The sequence below is a fragment of the Anopheles coluzzii genome, chromosome X (genome assembly GCF_943734685.1).
Source record: "Anopheles coluzzii chromosome X, AcolN3, whole genome shotgun sequence".
Lineage (NCBI taxonomy): Eukaryota > Metazoa > Arthropoda > Insecta > Diptera > Culicidae > Anopheles > Anopheles coluzzii.
The window spans coordinates 7,222,513-7,237,066 of NC_064669.1; the positions used below are offsets into that span (position 1 = coordinate 7,222,513).

Genomic DNA, 14,554 nt, shown 5'->3' on the forward strand with positions numbered 1-14,554 from the left:
TTGTGTTCCCGTTACGTTTCTCGTACGCAGATGCGCACGGGCGCACGTGCAGCCTTTATTCGTTCTACAGCTCCGCCCGTTCGGGTTTGCGCGTGCCGCTCGACGCCCCACCGAACGACAGCATCACGTTCAGGCGCAGCTTCAGCTCCGCCCGCTTCGCGTCGCTCAGCTTCCCGGCCAGCAGCTTCTCGACACGCTTCATCTCGTCGGCCACCACCTCGACGGTTGTCCGCCGTCCCCCGTCCGCCTCCTTCACGATCTTGCGCATCAGCGACAGATACATCGGGTAGGGCGCTCGGCTGGCCGCGTCCGGCTCTGCCCGCTCGGCCCGCTCGACCTGCTCGATCAGGTCGCGCCATTCCGCCGGCTCCACCGTGTCCACGAACGACTGGGCCAACCGGTCCAGCCGCTCGGTACACCCCGGCAGCCCGATGTACAGCGCCGTGTGGCGCTTGAGAAATTTGCGCAAGCTGTCGCCCGTCACCTCGCCGTCGGCCGGGGCGAAATCGATCGGCGGCGTACCGTCCCCGTGGAACAGCTTGATCACCGGGTACTCCTTCGGGATGGCGAACCGCCGGCCCAGGTCGGCATTGTCCTGCTCGCCGTAGTCCTTGATGCCGACCAGCGCAAACAGCAGCTCGTCCGTCGTGCCGACCGTTTCGAGCGCGAGCCCGGTAAACGCCTCGTGCTTGTCGCCGTACGGGAAGGCGGTATCGAACTTGACCAGACTGTACCGAAACTTGCGCGTCACGAGATCGAACGTGGACGAGTCGAGATCGACGCAGCCCCGTGCGGTCCAGGCGGCGGTCGGGGCAATTAGCGCGCTGGCAGCGAGCAGCGCAAAGGCAACGACCGGCACTGGGGGGCCGTACCGCATGATGACGCTTGCCACCACTGAAGGAGCTGCACATGAAGAAAGAACAATCAAAGGATGCTCAAATGAAAGGCTGATACCGGGCTTGGAGTGGATAAAGATTTGCTTACCTGTACCGCAGCGAGTAGCAGGCGTCGACCACAATCCACAGGAAGAAAAGAAATTGTCAGCAACTGTCCGCTTTATTGTGCCATCCACACGTACGCAAGCACGTTGTTTTACTTTTTCGACTGAATTCGCTAACTGCTTTTGTTCCACTGTACACTAGACTAAAAAGTAGGTTTTCTTCCAATTATATTAAAATATGAACTTGCACAAAACGCTGCACAAAGAGCTGCTCCTGCGGGGAGTTCCGATGCCGGCTAAAAACAACAAGAAGAAGGCGTGTTGACATACACGCAATTTGTTTACATTGACAGTGCTGCCAAGCTGTTGGCTTGTTGCTGCACTTTGCGTGAAGGGGAAAAAAATTACTTCGATTGTTTTACAATCGAACTGATTTGGAGAAATTGTAAGCAAATTCTTTAAACCACTGCAAATATGTTTTTAATTCAATAGAGAACAAATTTCGTTCTGTTCTTCGTCTCGCCGCCCGAAAGCAATCCAACTGTCAACTTCAATCACGCGCAGAGTGACCAGAGCTATCAAATTACAGGGTGTGAAGGATTTTGGTTTTTTATTTAGGGCGGTGGCAACGCTCATCGGATGCGATATTATCGGACGAGATTTATATGGGATTTGACAGATAACGTCGGACGTGCAATTTCGTCGTCCGATGGTATCTGTCAAATCCCATACAACAATTTGACAGGCCGTCCGATAAAATCGCATGCGAAAAAGCGTTGCCACCGCCCTTAATGGTATAGGTGCAAGGCCATGGGAGTGACAAAATGCTGACAAATGTTGCAAAGCGTGAGCTTTTGTCACTTAGGCAGTGGTCAGAACCTCACCGCATGCGATTTTGCCGCAAGGTTTTGTATGGGATTTGACGTTAATGACAGCACTTGCGAATCTGTCGCATGCGGCGATGCGGCAAAATCAAAATCATTTGATATTGCCGCATCGCCGCATGCGATTTTATTTCAGATGTCAAATGTCTAAAATCATATCAAATAATGATTATCTTGATAAAGAAACAACAAAATATCATTATAATACCTTGAAAAGCTAGAAAATTGATAAAATTCTTCTCTTGCCGCATGCGGCAATATCGCATGCGGCGAGGTTCTGACCGTTACCCCAAGTGCCACAAATCCACTAAACGACCACTAAACGGCTTCTAAACGACTCAAGTTCTCTACCTAAACGGAATATAGAAAGACTTCGTTTAGCAGACGGCAAACGACTCATGCATTCTAAAAATAGCAAAAAAGCTGGTGGCGCTCTCTGTTGATGGGATACCCCAACCAGTTGAGCTTCATCGTTTGGAGGAGAGCTTTCTCATTTCCTTTGTACTGTTGTATGGTTTCGCATTGAAGTTATGCATCGCTAGAACTAGAACGGCGATACGATTGTTTAAATACTAAACTCCAACAGAAACCACCAGCACTGAAAAGCAAGTGAGATTTGAGTAATGGTCGTTGGTGTTGATACCCACGTATCTTGACCACACGACCATTCATATAGATTTTTGCTCAGAAAGTTAGAAGGCTATATCCCAAGTGCCACAAATCCACTAAACGACCACTAAACGGCTTCTAAACGACTCAAGTTCTCTACCTAAACGGAATATAGAAAGACTTCGTTTAGCAGACGGCAAACGACTCATGCATTCTAAAAATAGCAAAAAAGCTGGTGGCGCTATCTGTTGGTGGGATACCCCAACCAGTTGAGCCTCATCGCTTGGAGGAGAGCTTTCTCATTTCCTCTGTACTGTTGTATGGTTTCGCATTGAAGTTATGCATCGCTAGAACTAGAACGGCGATACGATTGTTTAAATACTAAACTTCAACGGAAATCACCAGCACTGAAGCAAGTGAGATTTGAGTTATAGTCGTTGGTGTTGATACCCACGTATCTGACCACACGACCATTCATATAGATTTTTGCTCAGAAAGTTAGAAGGCTATATAGGTCATGATAAGATGAAACTTGTCGAAACACATTGCAAGAAAAGGATAGCAATATAATGATGAGTTGTAATACGCCATCTATTGATCAAACCAATGAAGCTGTGGAGCTTTCATTTTTTTTCTATAGATATTCAATTTTCCAGTCGTTTAAGCTTAATCTGTGGCGCTTGGGTATAGGTCATGATAAGATGAAACTTGCCGAAACTCATTACAAGAAAAGGATAGCAATATAATAATCAGTTTTAATACGCCATCTATTGATCAAACCAATGAAGCTGTGGAGCTTTCATTTTTTTTCTATGGATATTAAATTTTCCAGTCGTTTAAGCTTAATCTGTGGCGCTTGGGACCTAATGGCTCACATTGGAGTTTAGTATTTAAACAATCGTATCGCTGTTCTAGTTCTAGCGATGCATAACTTCCATGCGAAACCATACAACAGTACCCAAGCGCCACAGATTAAACTTAAACGCCTGGAAAATTGAATATCCATAGAAAAAAAATGAAAGCTCCACAGCTTCATTGGTTTGATCAATAGATGGCGTATTAAAACTGATTATTATATTGCTATCCTTTTCTTGCAATGCGTTTCGACAAGTTTCATCTAATCATGACCTATATAGCCTTCTAACTTTCTGAGCAAAAATCTATATGAATGGTCGTGTGGTCAGATACGTGGGTATCAACACCAACGACCATTACTCAAATCTCACTTGCTTCAGTGCTGGTGGTTTCCGTTGGAGTTTAGTATTTAAACAATCGTATCGGCGTTCTAGTTCTAGCGATGCATAACTTCAATGCGAAACCATACAACAGTACAGAGGAAATGAGAAAGCTCTTCTCCAAGCGATGAAGCTCAACTGGTTGGGGTATCCCACAACAGAGAGCGCCACCAGCTTTTTCGCTATTTTTAGAATGCATGAGTCGTTTGCCGTCTGCTAAACGAAGTCTTTCTATATTCCGTTTAGGTAGAGAACTTGAGTCGTTTAGAAGCCGTTTAGTGGTCGTTTAGTGGATTTGTGGCACTTGGGTATAGAGGGAATGAGAAAGCTCTCCTCCAAGCGAGGAAGCTCCACTAGTTGGGTAGCCCACCAACAGATGGCGCCACCAGCTTTTTACTATGTTAGAATGCATGAGTCGTTTGCCGTCTGCTAAACGAAGTCTTTCTATATTTCGTTTAGGTTGAGAGCTTGAGTCGTTTAGAACCCGTTTGGTGGTCGATTAGTGGATTTGTGGCACTTGGGACCTGTCGCCTAACAGAAGAAGAAGAAGAAGAAAAATAAGCAACCACGCTCAATGTACTCAACGACTTGATTTGATGTGTCAAATCAGTACAATTTGCTCAAAGAACTGTAAAATTAATAATATCACGTATCTATGAATCCGCGTATCTCGGGCACTACCTGTATGCAGCTCAAACTGCCTAAACAAAATCTGGCCACACTGACCGCGTTGTGAACCGGCATATCGCAGCAAACACACACGCGCTGAAAATAAAGAACATTCGAAACGTTCGGTCACAGTGCCACAATCAGCTAGCTGCTAGTGCACGATTGGCAACACCATCCACACCACAGCCGAATCCGACCATCGTTTAGTGCTCTGCCTTCAAAATGTCCTTTCTCGTTCGCCAGCTAGCCCAAGCGGTACGTACCAGCCAGGCCGCTCCACCTTCACCTTGTTTACATTTAGTGGCTCTCGGCTCATTATATAATTGCGTTTAACTAAACATTTCCACTCCCGGTTCCGTAGTGCACCCGACTCGGCACGTCAGCCGCTGCCCGGGGCTGCCTCCAGCGCAACGCCCTGCTCCACACCGGCCGGACGCTGTCGGTGGCCCAGGTCCAGCAGCCCGCCCCATCCTTCCAGGGTACCGCCGTCGTCAACAGTGACTTCCGCGAAATCAAGCTCGCCGACTATCGGGGCAAATATTTGGTGCTGTTTTTCTACCCACTCGATTTGTAAGTGTGTATGTGTGTGTATGCGGCATGCCAGCCGGGATCAACATGCTTTTTTTTTTCCTTCTCCCCATCCGCCAGTACGTTCGTGTGTCCGACCGAAATCATTGCCTTTAGCGATCGGATCAACGAGTTCCGGGAGCTGAACACGGAGGTGGTCGGCGTGTCGGTCGACTCGCACTTCTCCCACCTGGCCTGGATCAACACGCCGCGGAAGGCGGGCGGGCTCGGCAAGCTCGAGTATCCGCTGCTCGCCGACCTGACCAAGCGGATCAGCGCCGACTACGGCGTGCTGCTGCCGGACGGCATCTCGCTGCGCGGCCTGTTCATCATCGATCCGGCCGGCGTGGTGCGCCAGATCACGATCAACGATCTGCCGGTTGGGCGGTCGGTGGACGAGACGCTCCGCCTGATCAAGGCGTTCCAGTTCGTGGAGAAGCACGGCGAGGTGTGCCCGGCCAACTGGGAGCCGAAGTCGAACGCGGCCACCATCAAGCCGAACCCGAAGGATTCGCGCGAGTACTTCGAAAAGCACGGCAAGTAAGGCACGGTGGCGGCGTTCGGGGGGAGAGCAACCAGGAGCAGCATATACCTGTGACATTCTTTATGTAATAATAAAAACAAGGGCTCGAGTGGCCTGGGGCATTTCCTTTTGCAAAGCTTACTTGGGTGGTTTTGTGTTGCGTTTTTTTTTATTATTTTGTAAAGGAGTTTAGGGAAATGCAACTACGCTTGATGAACGATGGGAACGGAATCATGTTTTATTATAGGCTATTTATAAATCAAGGTTTACTTCGATCAATGATTTCTTTAATAATCTAACGTCCCCTCCTTACCCTTGAATTAGAAAACTGCTGTTACGGAGTGTTTTCGGATCGCACCTCACATCCGTTAGCTTGTTACTGGTACACATCAACTCATTTACGTACGCTTCCACGGAGCAATAATCCACTACCAACGGATATTTGTCAGCTTCCGTAGCTATTCAATGCGCCGGGTCAGCCTTTTTAAAATTTTCCAAAGCCTGTTTCGGTGTCCTTGCTGTCTGCACCAAGCTATAGTTTATTGTAGTGATAGGAAATGAAGATTTCGGCGGACTCGATTCCGACTAGCTCCGAAGTTTTCTGAATTCGATTCTGAAATCAGCTCGGGAATCGGAATCGGCTCCGGATTGGTTCCGGAACTAGCTCAGGAATCGGTTCCAGAATCAGCTCCGGAATCGGTTCCCAAATCAGCTTGAGAATCGGAATCAGCTCCGGAATTGATTCGGGAATCGGCTCCGGAATTGCAATCGTCTCCGGAATCAGAATAGGCTCGGGAATCGATTCCGGCTAGCTCTAAAGTTTTCTGGAATATATTCTGGATAGTAGAATATATTTCTGGAATCGGAATCGGCTCCGGAATCGTTTCGGAAATCAGCTAGGGAATCGGAATCGGCTCCGGATTGGTTCCGGAATCATCTCCGGAATCGGTCCCGGAATTGGTTCCGAAATCAGCTCCGGAATCAGAATTGGCTCCGGAATCGTTTCCGAAATCAGCTCGGGAATCGGAATCGGCTACGGATTGGTTCCGGAATTAGCTCAGGAGTCGATTCCAGAATCAGCTCCGGAATCGGTTCCCAAATCAGTTTGAGAATCGGAATCGGCCCCGGAATTGGTTCCGGAATCAGCTCCTGAATCGGTTCCGTAATCAGCTCCGGAATCGGAATTAGCTCCGGAATTGGTTCCGGAATTAGCTCTGGAATTGGTTCCGGAATCGACTACGGAGTTGGACTCGTCTCCGGAATCAGAATAGGCTCGGGAATCGATTCCGGCTAGCTCTGAAGTTTTCTGGAATATATTCTGGATAGTAGATCCGGAATCGCCTCTGGTATCGGAATCGGCCCCAGAATCAGCTCCGGAATCGGTAACGGAATCAGAATCGGCTCCGGAATCAGCTCTGGAATCGGAATCGGCTCCGAAGTCAAAATCAGCTTCGAAACGGAGTCGGTTTCGACGTCTTGACAAGAATAGACGTTTGGGTCCAATGATGCTAAGTAATGATAGCCACAAAGAATCAAAGTTTACTTTCAAAAGATCCACTCTCATGGAGATTCCCGGACTGATTTTGCTCCTGATACTTCTTATCTCAATGCAAGAACTGATTCTCGTTTCGGAGCTAATTTCATTCCTGGAGTCAATCCTGAATCCGTTACCAGGACCAATTGTGATTCCCAGGTCAATTCTGATTCCGGAGCCGATTCTGATCGCGGAATCGATTCTGGAATCGACTCCGAATTCGGAATCGGTAAGGTCCGATTCCGAGCTCCCACCACTATTCCATAGCTCGCAGTGTCACCCCTCCGCTTCCTGAATAATTACCGTTACCAACTCGTACAGTTCCTCTGCTTCCATCACCCACACTGTTGGGATTGATCTGCAGCATTTTCCAAGCGAAACTAAAGTCCGGTATTGCATATTCTGCATAAAAACGACTCTCTCACTTGCACGATGTGTACTTCGATTGCGCTCCTGGGCCCCATAACCTAAAGGAGTTATTATTTCTATTTCTAAATCAAGGTTAACTTCCATCAATGATTACATTGATAATCGAACATTTTGGCCAAATTTTTATTCACTATTCTTCCTCCCGACATTCTCGTGACAGCGACTACCTGCACACGGCAGTGGAACCTTAAAACTCACATTAAGAGAGAGGGATTTCCCGGCCGACTCGAACAAAACGAACTGGTAACAATATATTACCGATTTTTGTTAACACATCGCTGATTGCAAATTCGTACAAATGTCCAAATACTCATCAGCTCTCCTCCTTGACCCGCACCATCTCACTAGCTCTTAACTCTAAATGCTTAAAATTCTACACACTTTTCTTCCAACGTGTGATGAACGCTTCGAGCAGGCTTCATTTTCCGAAACCAGCTTTATCTTCCAATCCGCATTTAACACTTTTTTTCGTACAACACTTCTTTAGTTTTCGTCTCGTAGGCTCGTCCTCTTTAGGCACGTCTCCTAACCTGCGCCGCCTCCGTTTACAGCCTTAGCATTTAAATTAACCTAAACCGCGCACCTTTACTTCCGATACTTGGCCCGCCGGTCGAGCGATTTCAGCTCGGCCTGCTGGTGCGACGCGTGGCTAAAGATCTGGCGCACCTTCTGCTGCCGCTCGCGGTCGCTCTCCATGCGCCGCTTGTGCTGCAGCTTCGCCAGATACTCGTTGTCGAGGCGTATCTCGCGCTTGGCGCCGCGCGTCACCTTCTTAATCTTCTGCTGCAGCTTGCGGCGCTGCTCGCGCACCGGCACCGCCGTCTTCGGCCGGCGCCGGATGTCCTCGTACACCGGGTTAATCTTCGGCTCGAGCAGCCGCAGCGGTTTCGGTTTCTGCTTCGCCTGCGCCAGGTAGGGCAGGGTGCGGCCGGCCAGCGCGGACAGCTGCGCGATCGTTTCGTCGAGCGCGGTCTGCACCGGCTGGCTGGATGGCGCCTGGCGGATAGCGTGCAGCGGGAGCAGAAAGTGGGCCGCAACGATCGGTAGGGCGGGATTGCTGTCCAGCTGGGTGCAGAGGGCGGAGAGCAGCGTGACCGTGCAGACGATGGCACGCACCTTGAACGAGGGCGTTAGCTGCCCGAGAAGCAGATCCTGCCCGGTGAGCTGTGTCGTGGCGGCGTCCGCCTCCGTCAGTACGTCCGCTTCGCTGAGCTGCAGGCTGGTGAGCTTAAACGGCTGCCCGACGGTTGCCAGCGGGTGCAGGGCGTCCTTGGCGCACGCCTGCCCCAGCACGCCGGTCAGGAAGGCGACGGTGGACGGGAGAAACCGCTTGGAATGCTCCGCACACTCCAGCACGGTCGTGACGAGCAGCAGGCCGCGGGCAATGTCGCGCCGGTTGCGCACCTGACAGCGGGACAGAATTTCCCCCACGAACACGAGCGCCGGCGTCACGATGGAGTGGCGCCGGTCGGACGCCGAGAACAGGACAGGGACCAGCTTGAGCAGCACGACCGTTGCCAGATCGGGATAGCGCCGCGGTTGCTTCCGGAACACGCTGTACTTTTCCTCGAGCACGCTGTGGAACACCCGGCCAATGCCGGACGGGTCCGTTTGCGCGATATCGTGCAGCAGGGGCGTCAGCAGGTGCAGCATCTCGAACTCGCCCGCAATGGTGGCGCTGGTGGCGTGCGCAAACCGCACGCCGAGGTAGTTGAGCGCGTACGCGAACAGCACCGACCAGCGCGATTTGTGCAGGAAGGGCTTCTGCCGGAGCGTGTGCACCATGGACGCGACCACACCGACCCGCCCCTGCACGTCACCCTCGTGCCCGTCCAGCAGCTCGGCAAACTGTTCGTACTCGCGCGGCACGTCTACCATGCGCAGCGTGTACGTGGGCGCAACGGCCGCCGGCTTGGCCTTCGCTTTGGGCGCTACAATTTGTTTGGCCGGTTCCGGTTCCGGTTCCGCGTCCTGCTCGTCCTCACTGTCGTCCTCCTGCTGCACTGCCGCCTTCAGGTCCGACAGGCTATCCGCCTCGCTCGAATCCGACTCCTCACCCTCGTCATCTTCCTCTTCATCCTCCTCCTCCTCCTCTTCATCCGGCGCCGATCCGTTGCGAACGTCATCCCCATCCGGCTCGCCATAGTACGCTTCCTCCTCGCCCTCTCCCTCCACCAGATAGTCATCGCCGAGCGCGTCGGCCGAAATCGGCCGGCTAGCGCCCTGCGTCACCCTCTGCGCCTCCTGCTGCTGCATCCGCTGCTGCTTTTCCCGCTCGGCCACCTCCCGGCGCTTCTGCTCCTCCGCCGCCCGATCGATCGACTTCAGCTTCTCGGTGGGGGCACCGCGCGGCTCAAACACCATCTCGCGCAGCGCCCGGTCGTAATCGTCCGGCTTCGGCCGCTCGCTATCCCGCCGGATGTGCTCGGTGAACTGCGGCATCAGGCTCTTCAGCTCGTCGTCCAGCCGCAGCCGCATCTCGTACATCTCGTCGTTCTCGCGCTGCCGCTCCGTCTTCTGCCGCTTGCTCTCCGCAATCATCTCCTCGATCACCGTCTTGCGGTCCTTGCCGGCCGGTCGGCCCGAATCGTCGTCCGAACCGCCACCGAAGTGTGTCGCACTGGTAAAGGCATCTGCAAAAAAAAAACACAATCGCACACACACACACGTCAGCAAACAAGCCGAGCAGCTGCCGGCCAATTGGCTCTCAGCCCTTACCCTGCAGCATGCCGTCCTCGTCCTCGTCCTCATCGGCACCGTCCGGCACGTCGTCCAGGTGCTCGATCTCGTGCATCGTCCGGCCGCCGTGCGTCAGGTTCAGATTGTACATCTCCTTCGCCTGCTCCTTGCGGGACGGCTGCCGGGCGTACCGGCCGTTCTGCCGCGCGTCCATAAACTGGTTCGTCTTGTGCAGCAGCGCGAACTCCTTGCCGAGCGTCTGCTCCCGCTTCTCATGCGACAGGCGGTGCAGCTGGCCGGGCCGCTTTGATTGTGTGCCACGGTTGAGCACGGCGTGCTTCGTCTTCATCACGACCGTCTCAAACGGGTTCGGCTTCCGGACGGTGGCCGCCGCCTTCCGGCGCAGCACCGCGTCCGCCTTTCTACTCACCTTGGCGCACATGGTTCCGCGTGTGTGTTGTTGTGTATGTTTGTGCGCGCGAGTCTGCTGGGGGAAAAAATCCGAACCCCGAGCTTGGTGGTTCCCGGTCCTGCGTCGCTCTGTTAGCACGTGTTGTGCGATACATAAACACTGCCGCTGACAGCTGCCGCCGCCTTTGACAGCTCTGTACGACTGCGGGCATCTGTCAACGGAGCGCGTAATGTAAACAATGGCGAAACAAATGGAGCTCATCACTTTACGTTACATTAGCGTTACGCGTAACGCTTGTTTATCTCAAACCCAAGCAACATTTTTGTTCAACTTCGTTTTTATTTTCGTGCATGAGTAAATCGATAGATAATTATGCCTCATTATTTTAATTTTTTTAGGTTGTTATTTATTCTTTATTTATTTATTTGCTCACTTGTTGGTAAAACAAGGATATTGAAAGCAAAATCAATGTAGCATTTTCGGTGAGAGAAATCTCCTCGGTATGCAAAAAACGAAGGAGCTGAGATCATTTTGAATTTACAGTTTATCATGGACGATCAAACATAGTTAATCCTTTTGCAGTCTAATAAGCACAGTACCCATTAAAAAAAGGATAAATTTTTTTACTTCATTTTTGAGATTAAAATCGCTTTCGCCATCTTTCCAAAAGTCTCAACTCGGCACCATTCGGAGCTTCTAGACACATCCGAGTGAAAAACCGGTTGTCAATTATCTCACAGGCATCTCGCACCTGCCATCTCTATGTATGTAGAAACGCTCATGTTGAAACACGGTTAATTGGGACCGAAAACGGCCGCAAGATACCGCGTATCTCGAATTTCCGCATAAGTCGAATCACGTGATTTCCAGCCAAAATATCACCAATTTTCGTGTAATTTTGCAAGTAGGGGGTGGTTTTTGACACCAAATCAATAATTTAATATGATTCTGACTGATTTTAGCAGTAATAAATCTATTGAAATGGTTTTTATCATGCGATCAATTAGGAAATTATTTGGCATAGCCGTGTATCATGACATATGACAATTGCCGTGTATCTCGGGGACTACCTTTATTTTGAATATGTTTGTTTTTCTGCTTATTGAACACGTTTCTTGACAACCATGTTTTTAAGGGGTTTTTTATCTTTCGATGGCTATTTCTCATGAATCGCTGAACTAAAATTAAAAAAAAAACTAGAAAAAACTGGTTGTACAAGATAATATAATTTTTATCTCATTTTTATCTCTCTGAACCCCCAATATTTTCATAGACTTAGGCATTAGCTTATATTTTCATCACAGTTCTCAATAACTTTTTTTTATTTCAATAACCAACACTGCTCGGCCGCGTGGATGATAAAACCATAATAAAAATATGCTTGGGAATATTATAAGCTATGTAACGCTTCTCCAATGTAACATAGAGGCGTTACTTTTACCGAAATGTTACGTCTTCCTATGTGACCGACGCGCAACCGGTTTGTCAACCTGTCGTTCGGTTTTGTTGTGATGTTTCCACCAGGGAGCCAAGGAGCGGGTTTGTTTACGAATGAAATCACATAATTGCACTCGCCGCACAGAATGCTGCTGAGCCGGGTACGCCCAAGGCGTTCGATCTTCCGCAGCATCACCAACGCCAGCGCCCAGCGACACTTTGCCAACGTTTCCCGCCTCAAGGTGCTGTTCTTCGGCACGGACCACTTCTCACTGCCAAGTCTGAAAAGCATTCACACCAATCTGTAAGTGCACAATAGTCGGAACGTTCGCTCGGAACGCTTTTACAGCTTTGAATTTCCTTCCCTGTCTCTCCGTAGAGTAAATAATGGGCGAGTGGAGCGGCTCGAGGTGGTTACGTCGTTTAAGGCGGCGAAAAACCCGGTGAAGCAGTACAGCCGAGCCGCCGGCCTGCCGCTGCACGATTGGGCCGCCTGTACGCCTGCCACTGCCGGCAGGTTCGATCTCGGCGTGGTCGTTTCGTTCGGCCACCTCATACCGGAGACGTTCATCGATTGCTTCGATCGGTAGGCACCGCCCCGTCTATTCCCTTACCTTGGTGTCCACCCGACTCATGCATTCGCTTCGGTTTCATCTTCGCAGGGGAATGCTTAATGTGCACGCTAGCCTACTGCCCAAGCTGCGCGGCGCGGCCCCGATCGTGCACGCCATCGCGAACGGCGAGCAGCGGACCGGCATCAGCATCATGCGCATCAAGCCGAAACAGTTCGACGTCGGGGAAATACTGCTCCAGTCGGCGGTCAGCATCGGGCGCGACACGCTAATGCCCGAGCTGCACGACCGGCTGGCCGCGATCGGTGCCGACTGCTTGGTCACCTGCATCGAGGACCTGGAGGGCTACTACCAGCGGCTAACCGTGCAGAACGATGCGGAGGCAACGTATGGTAGGTTGATGGGAGTTACGCTGTTGCTACTATGTATGCTGTAACGCGTTTCTTTCTCGTTCGCTTGCAACCGCCACAGCGCCGAAAATCGATCCAAAGTTTGCGGAAATCCGATGGCACCAGGCAACGGCGGTGAGCGTGTACGATCGGTACCGCGCCCTGTACGGGCTGCGCCCACTGCTCACCAACTTTGGGGGGGAGCTAGTGAAGCTGTTTAAACTATCCTTCGACAGCACGCAATCGGTACCCGCAGTGCCGGCAGACCGGCCCGGCCAGCTCGAATACTCCAAGCGCAGCAGGCAGCTGCTGGTTCGGTGCGGTGACGGTCGAGCGCTAGAACTCTTGCAGCTATCCGTCGGCGGAAAGAAGACACTGTCGGGGCAAGACTTTTACAACGGCTTCCTGAGCAAGGTGAACCGATCGGACCGGTACTTTAAGTGACAACGCGATTTAAGAGATAGTTAAAAACAGGCAGTACGAATAGGAAATTTTATTTAATGCGACGTTTTAGCGCGTTTGGCTCAATCGTTGTTAGGTCTGCAATATCACACGGGACGAGTGCACGAGCAGAAATCGCGATTCATCTAATTGTTACTGAGATGTGGGATAACAAATCTCGGCATCATCTTCCCCATATACAATAAGGGAGACAGGTTGGATTGCAATAACTACAGGGGTATTACGGTGTTGAATACCGCCTATAAAAAATTATCCCTGATCCTTCAGGATCGTCTTGTCCCGCACGTCGAAGAGATAGTCGAAAACTACCAGTGAGGATTCCGAAACGGAAATTCAACCACTGATCAGATCTTCACCATGCGCCAGATCTCGGAGAAGATGGCAGAATACAGACACGACACCATGAAGCTATGAGCTCTTTTGGAATCCTGGTCAAACTGATAAGGCTAGTTAGAATGACTATGACCAACGTCACTTGCCAGGTGAAGGTAGATGAATGGAACTCTCAGTACCATCTTCTACAAGTCAACCCAGATCCTGGCGTACGCCGATGATATAGACATCATTGGTCTGCGGCTCTCTTGTGTAGCAGAAGCCTACCAAGGGATCGAGCAGGCGGCAGAGAACCTGGGATTGCAGATAAACGAGGCAAAGACCAAACTGATGGTGGCAACTTCAACGACCCTACCAATAATAATCTAAACCTACGTAGGCGTGACGTACAGGCGCGAACGCACTTGTGAAGTCGTCCCAAAATTCTCCAGTCTTTTGTCAAAGGTTGCCAACCGGTCATTCTACAGCCCAAAAAATCAGTTCACCTCAAAGAACCTGTCGCGACGGACGAAGCTGGGACTATATAGTACCTATATAAAACCGAGAGTCATATAGGCCTCTGAGACATGGACACTGTTCAAATCTGACGAAACCCTCTAAGCCGCGTTCGAGAGGAAGATGCTCAGAAGGATACTTGGCCCCGTATGTGTGGAAGGACAATGGAGGAGCCGATAGAATGACGAGCTATACGAGATGTACCGCGATCTCACTGTCCTGCAGCGTATCAAGCTCGCCAGGTTCCGGTGGGCTAGCCATGCTGTACGCATAGAAACGGACGACCCAGCCCGTAAAGTCTTTTTAGGCCGTCCACAAGAACAGAGCGTGGTAGACCCAAATTGTGGAGGTAAGATGGCGTGGAGGCGTCTGCCATTAAAGCTGG

At 50.9% G+C, this 14,554-nt stretch overlaps 4 protein-coding genes across 4 annotated transcripts; 2 read left to right on the plus strand and 2 right to left on the minus strand.

Annotated features, from left to right (window-relative positions):
- On the minus strand, nucleotides 1–1,466 carry LOC120953875 (protein windbeutel). The gene is made up of 2 exons (XM_040374261.2): nucleotides 985–1,466; nucleotides 1–903 (listed from the first exon to the last, which is right to left on the minus strand). The coding sequence occupies exon 2, from the start codon at nucleotides 875–877 to the stop codon at nucleotides 65–67; it is 813 nt and encodes a 270-aa protein (XP_040230195.2). The 5' UTR covers nucleotides 878–903; nucleotides 985–1,466; the 3' UTR covers nucleotides 1–64.
- A 2,911-nt stretch (nucleotides 1,467–4,377) lies between these two features.
- LOC120953881 (peroxiredoxin-2) lies at nucleotides 4,378–5,568 on the plus strand. Its single transcript, XM_040374274.2, has 3 exons — nucleotides 4,378–4,592; nucleotides 4,699–4,907; nucleotides 4,986–5,568. Exons 1-3 carry the CDS (start codon nucleotides 4,560–4,562, stop codon nucleotides 5,446–5,448), a joined length of 705 nt encoding a protein of 234 aa, XP_040230208.2. The 5' UTR covers nucleotides 4,378–4,559; the 3' UTR covers nucleotides 5,449–5,568.
- A 1,912-nt stretch (nucleotides 5,569–7,480) lies between these two features.
- On the minus strand, nucleotides 7,481–10,678 carry LOC120954533 (nucleolar protein 14 homolog). Its single transcript, XM_040374645.2, has 2 exons — nucleotides 10,109–10,678; nucleotides 7,481–10,023 (listed from the first exon to the last, which is right to left on the minus strand). The coding sequence occupies exons 1-2, from the start codon at nucleotides 10,509–10,511 to the stop codon at nucleotides 7,976–7,978; spliced, it is 2,451 nt and encodes an 816-aa protein (XP_040230579.1). The 5' UTR covers nucleotides 10,512–10,678; the 3' UTR covers nucleotides 7,481–7,975.
- Nucleotides 10,679–11,975: 1,297 nt separating this feature from the next.
- LOC120952065 (methionyl-tRNA formyltransferase, mitochondrial) lies at nucleotides 11,976–13,385 on the plus strand. Its single transcript, XM_040371180.2, has 4 exons — nucleotides 11,976–12,222; nucleotides 12,298–12,504; nucleotides 12,581–12,882; nucleotides 12,962–13,385. Exons 1-4 carry the CDS (start codon nucleotides 12,065–12,067, stop codon nucleotides 13,321–13,323), a joined length of 1,029 nt encoding a protein of 342 aa, XP_040227114.1. The 5' UTR covers nucleotides 11,976–12,064; the 3' UTR covers nucleotides 13,324–13,385.
- The last annotated feature ends 1,169 nt before the right edge of the window (nucleotides 13,386–14,554 follow it).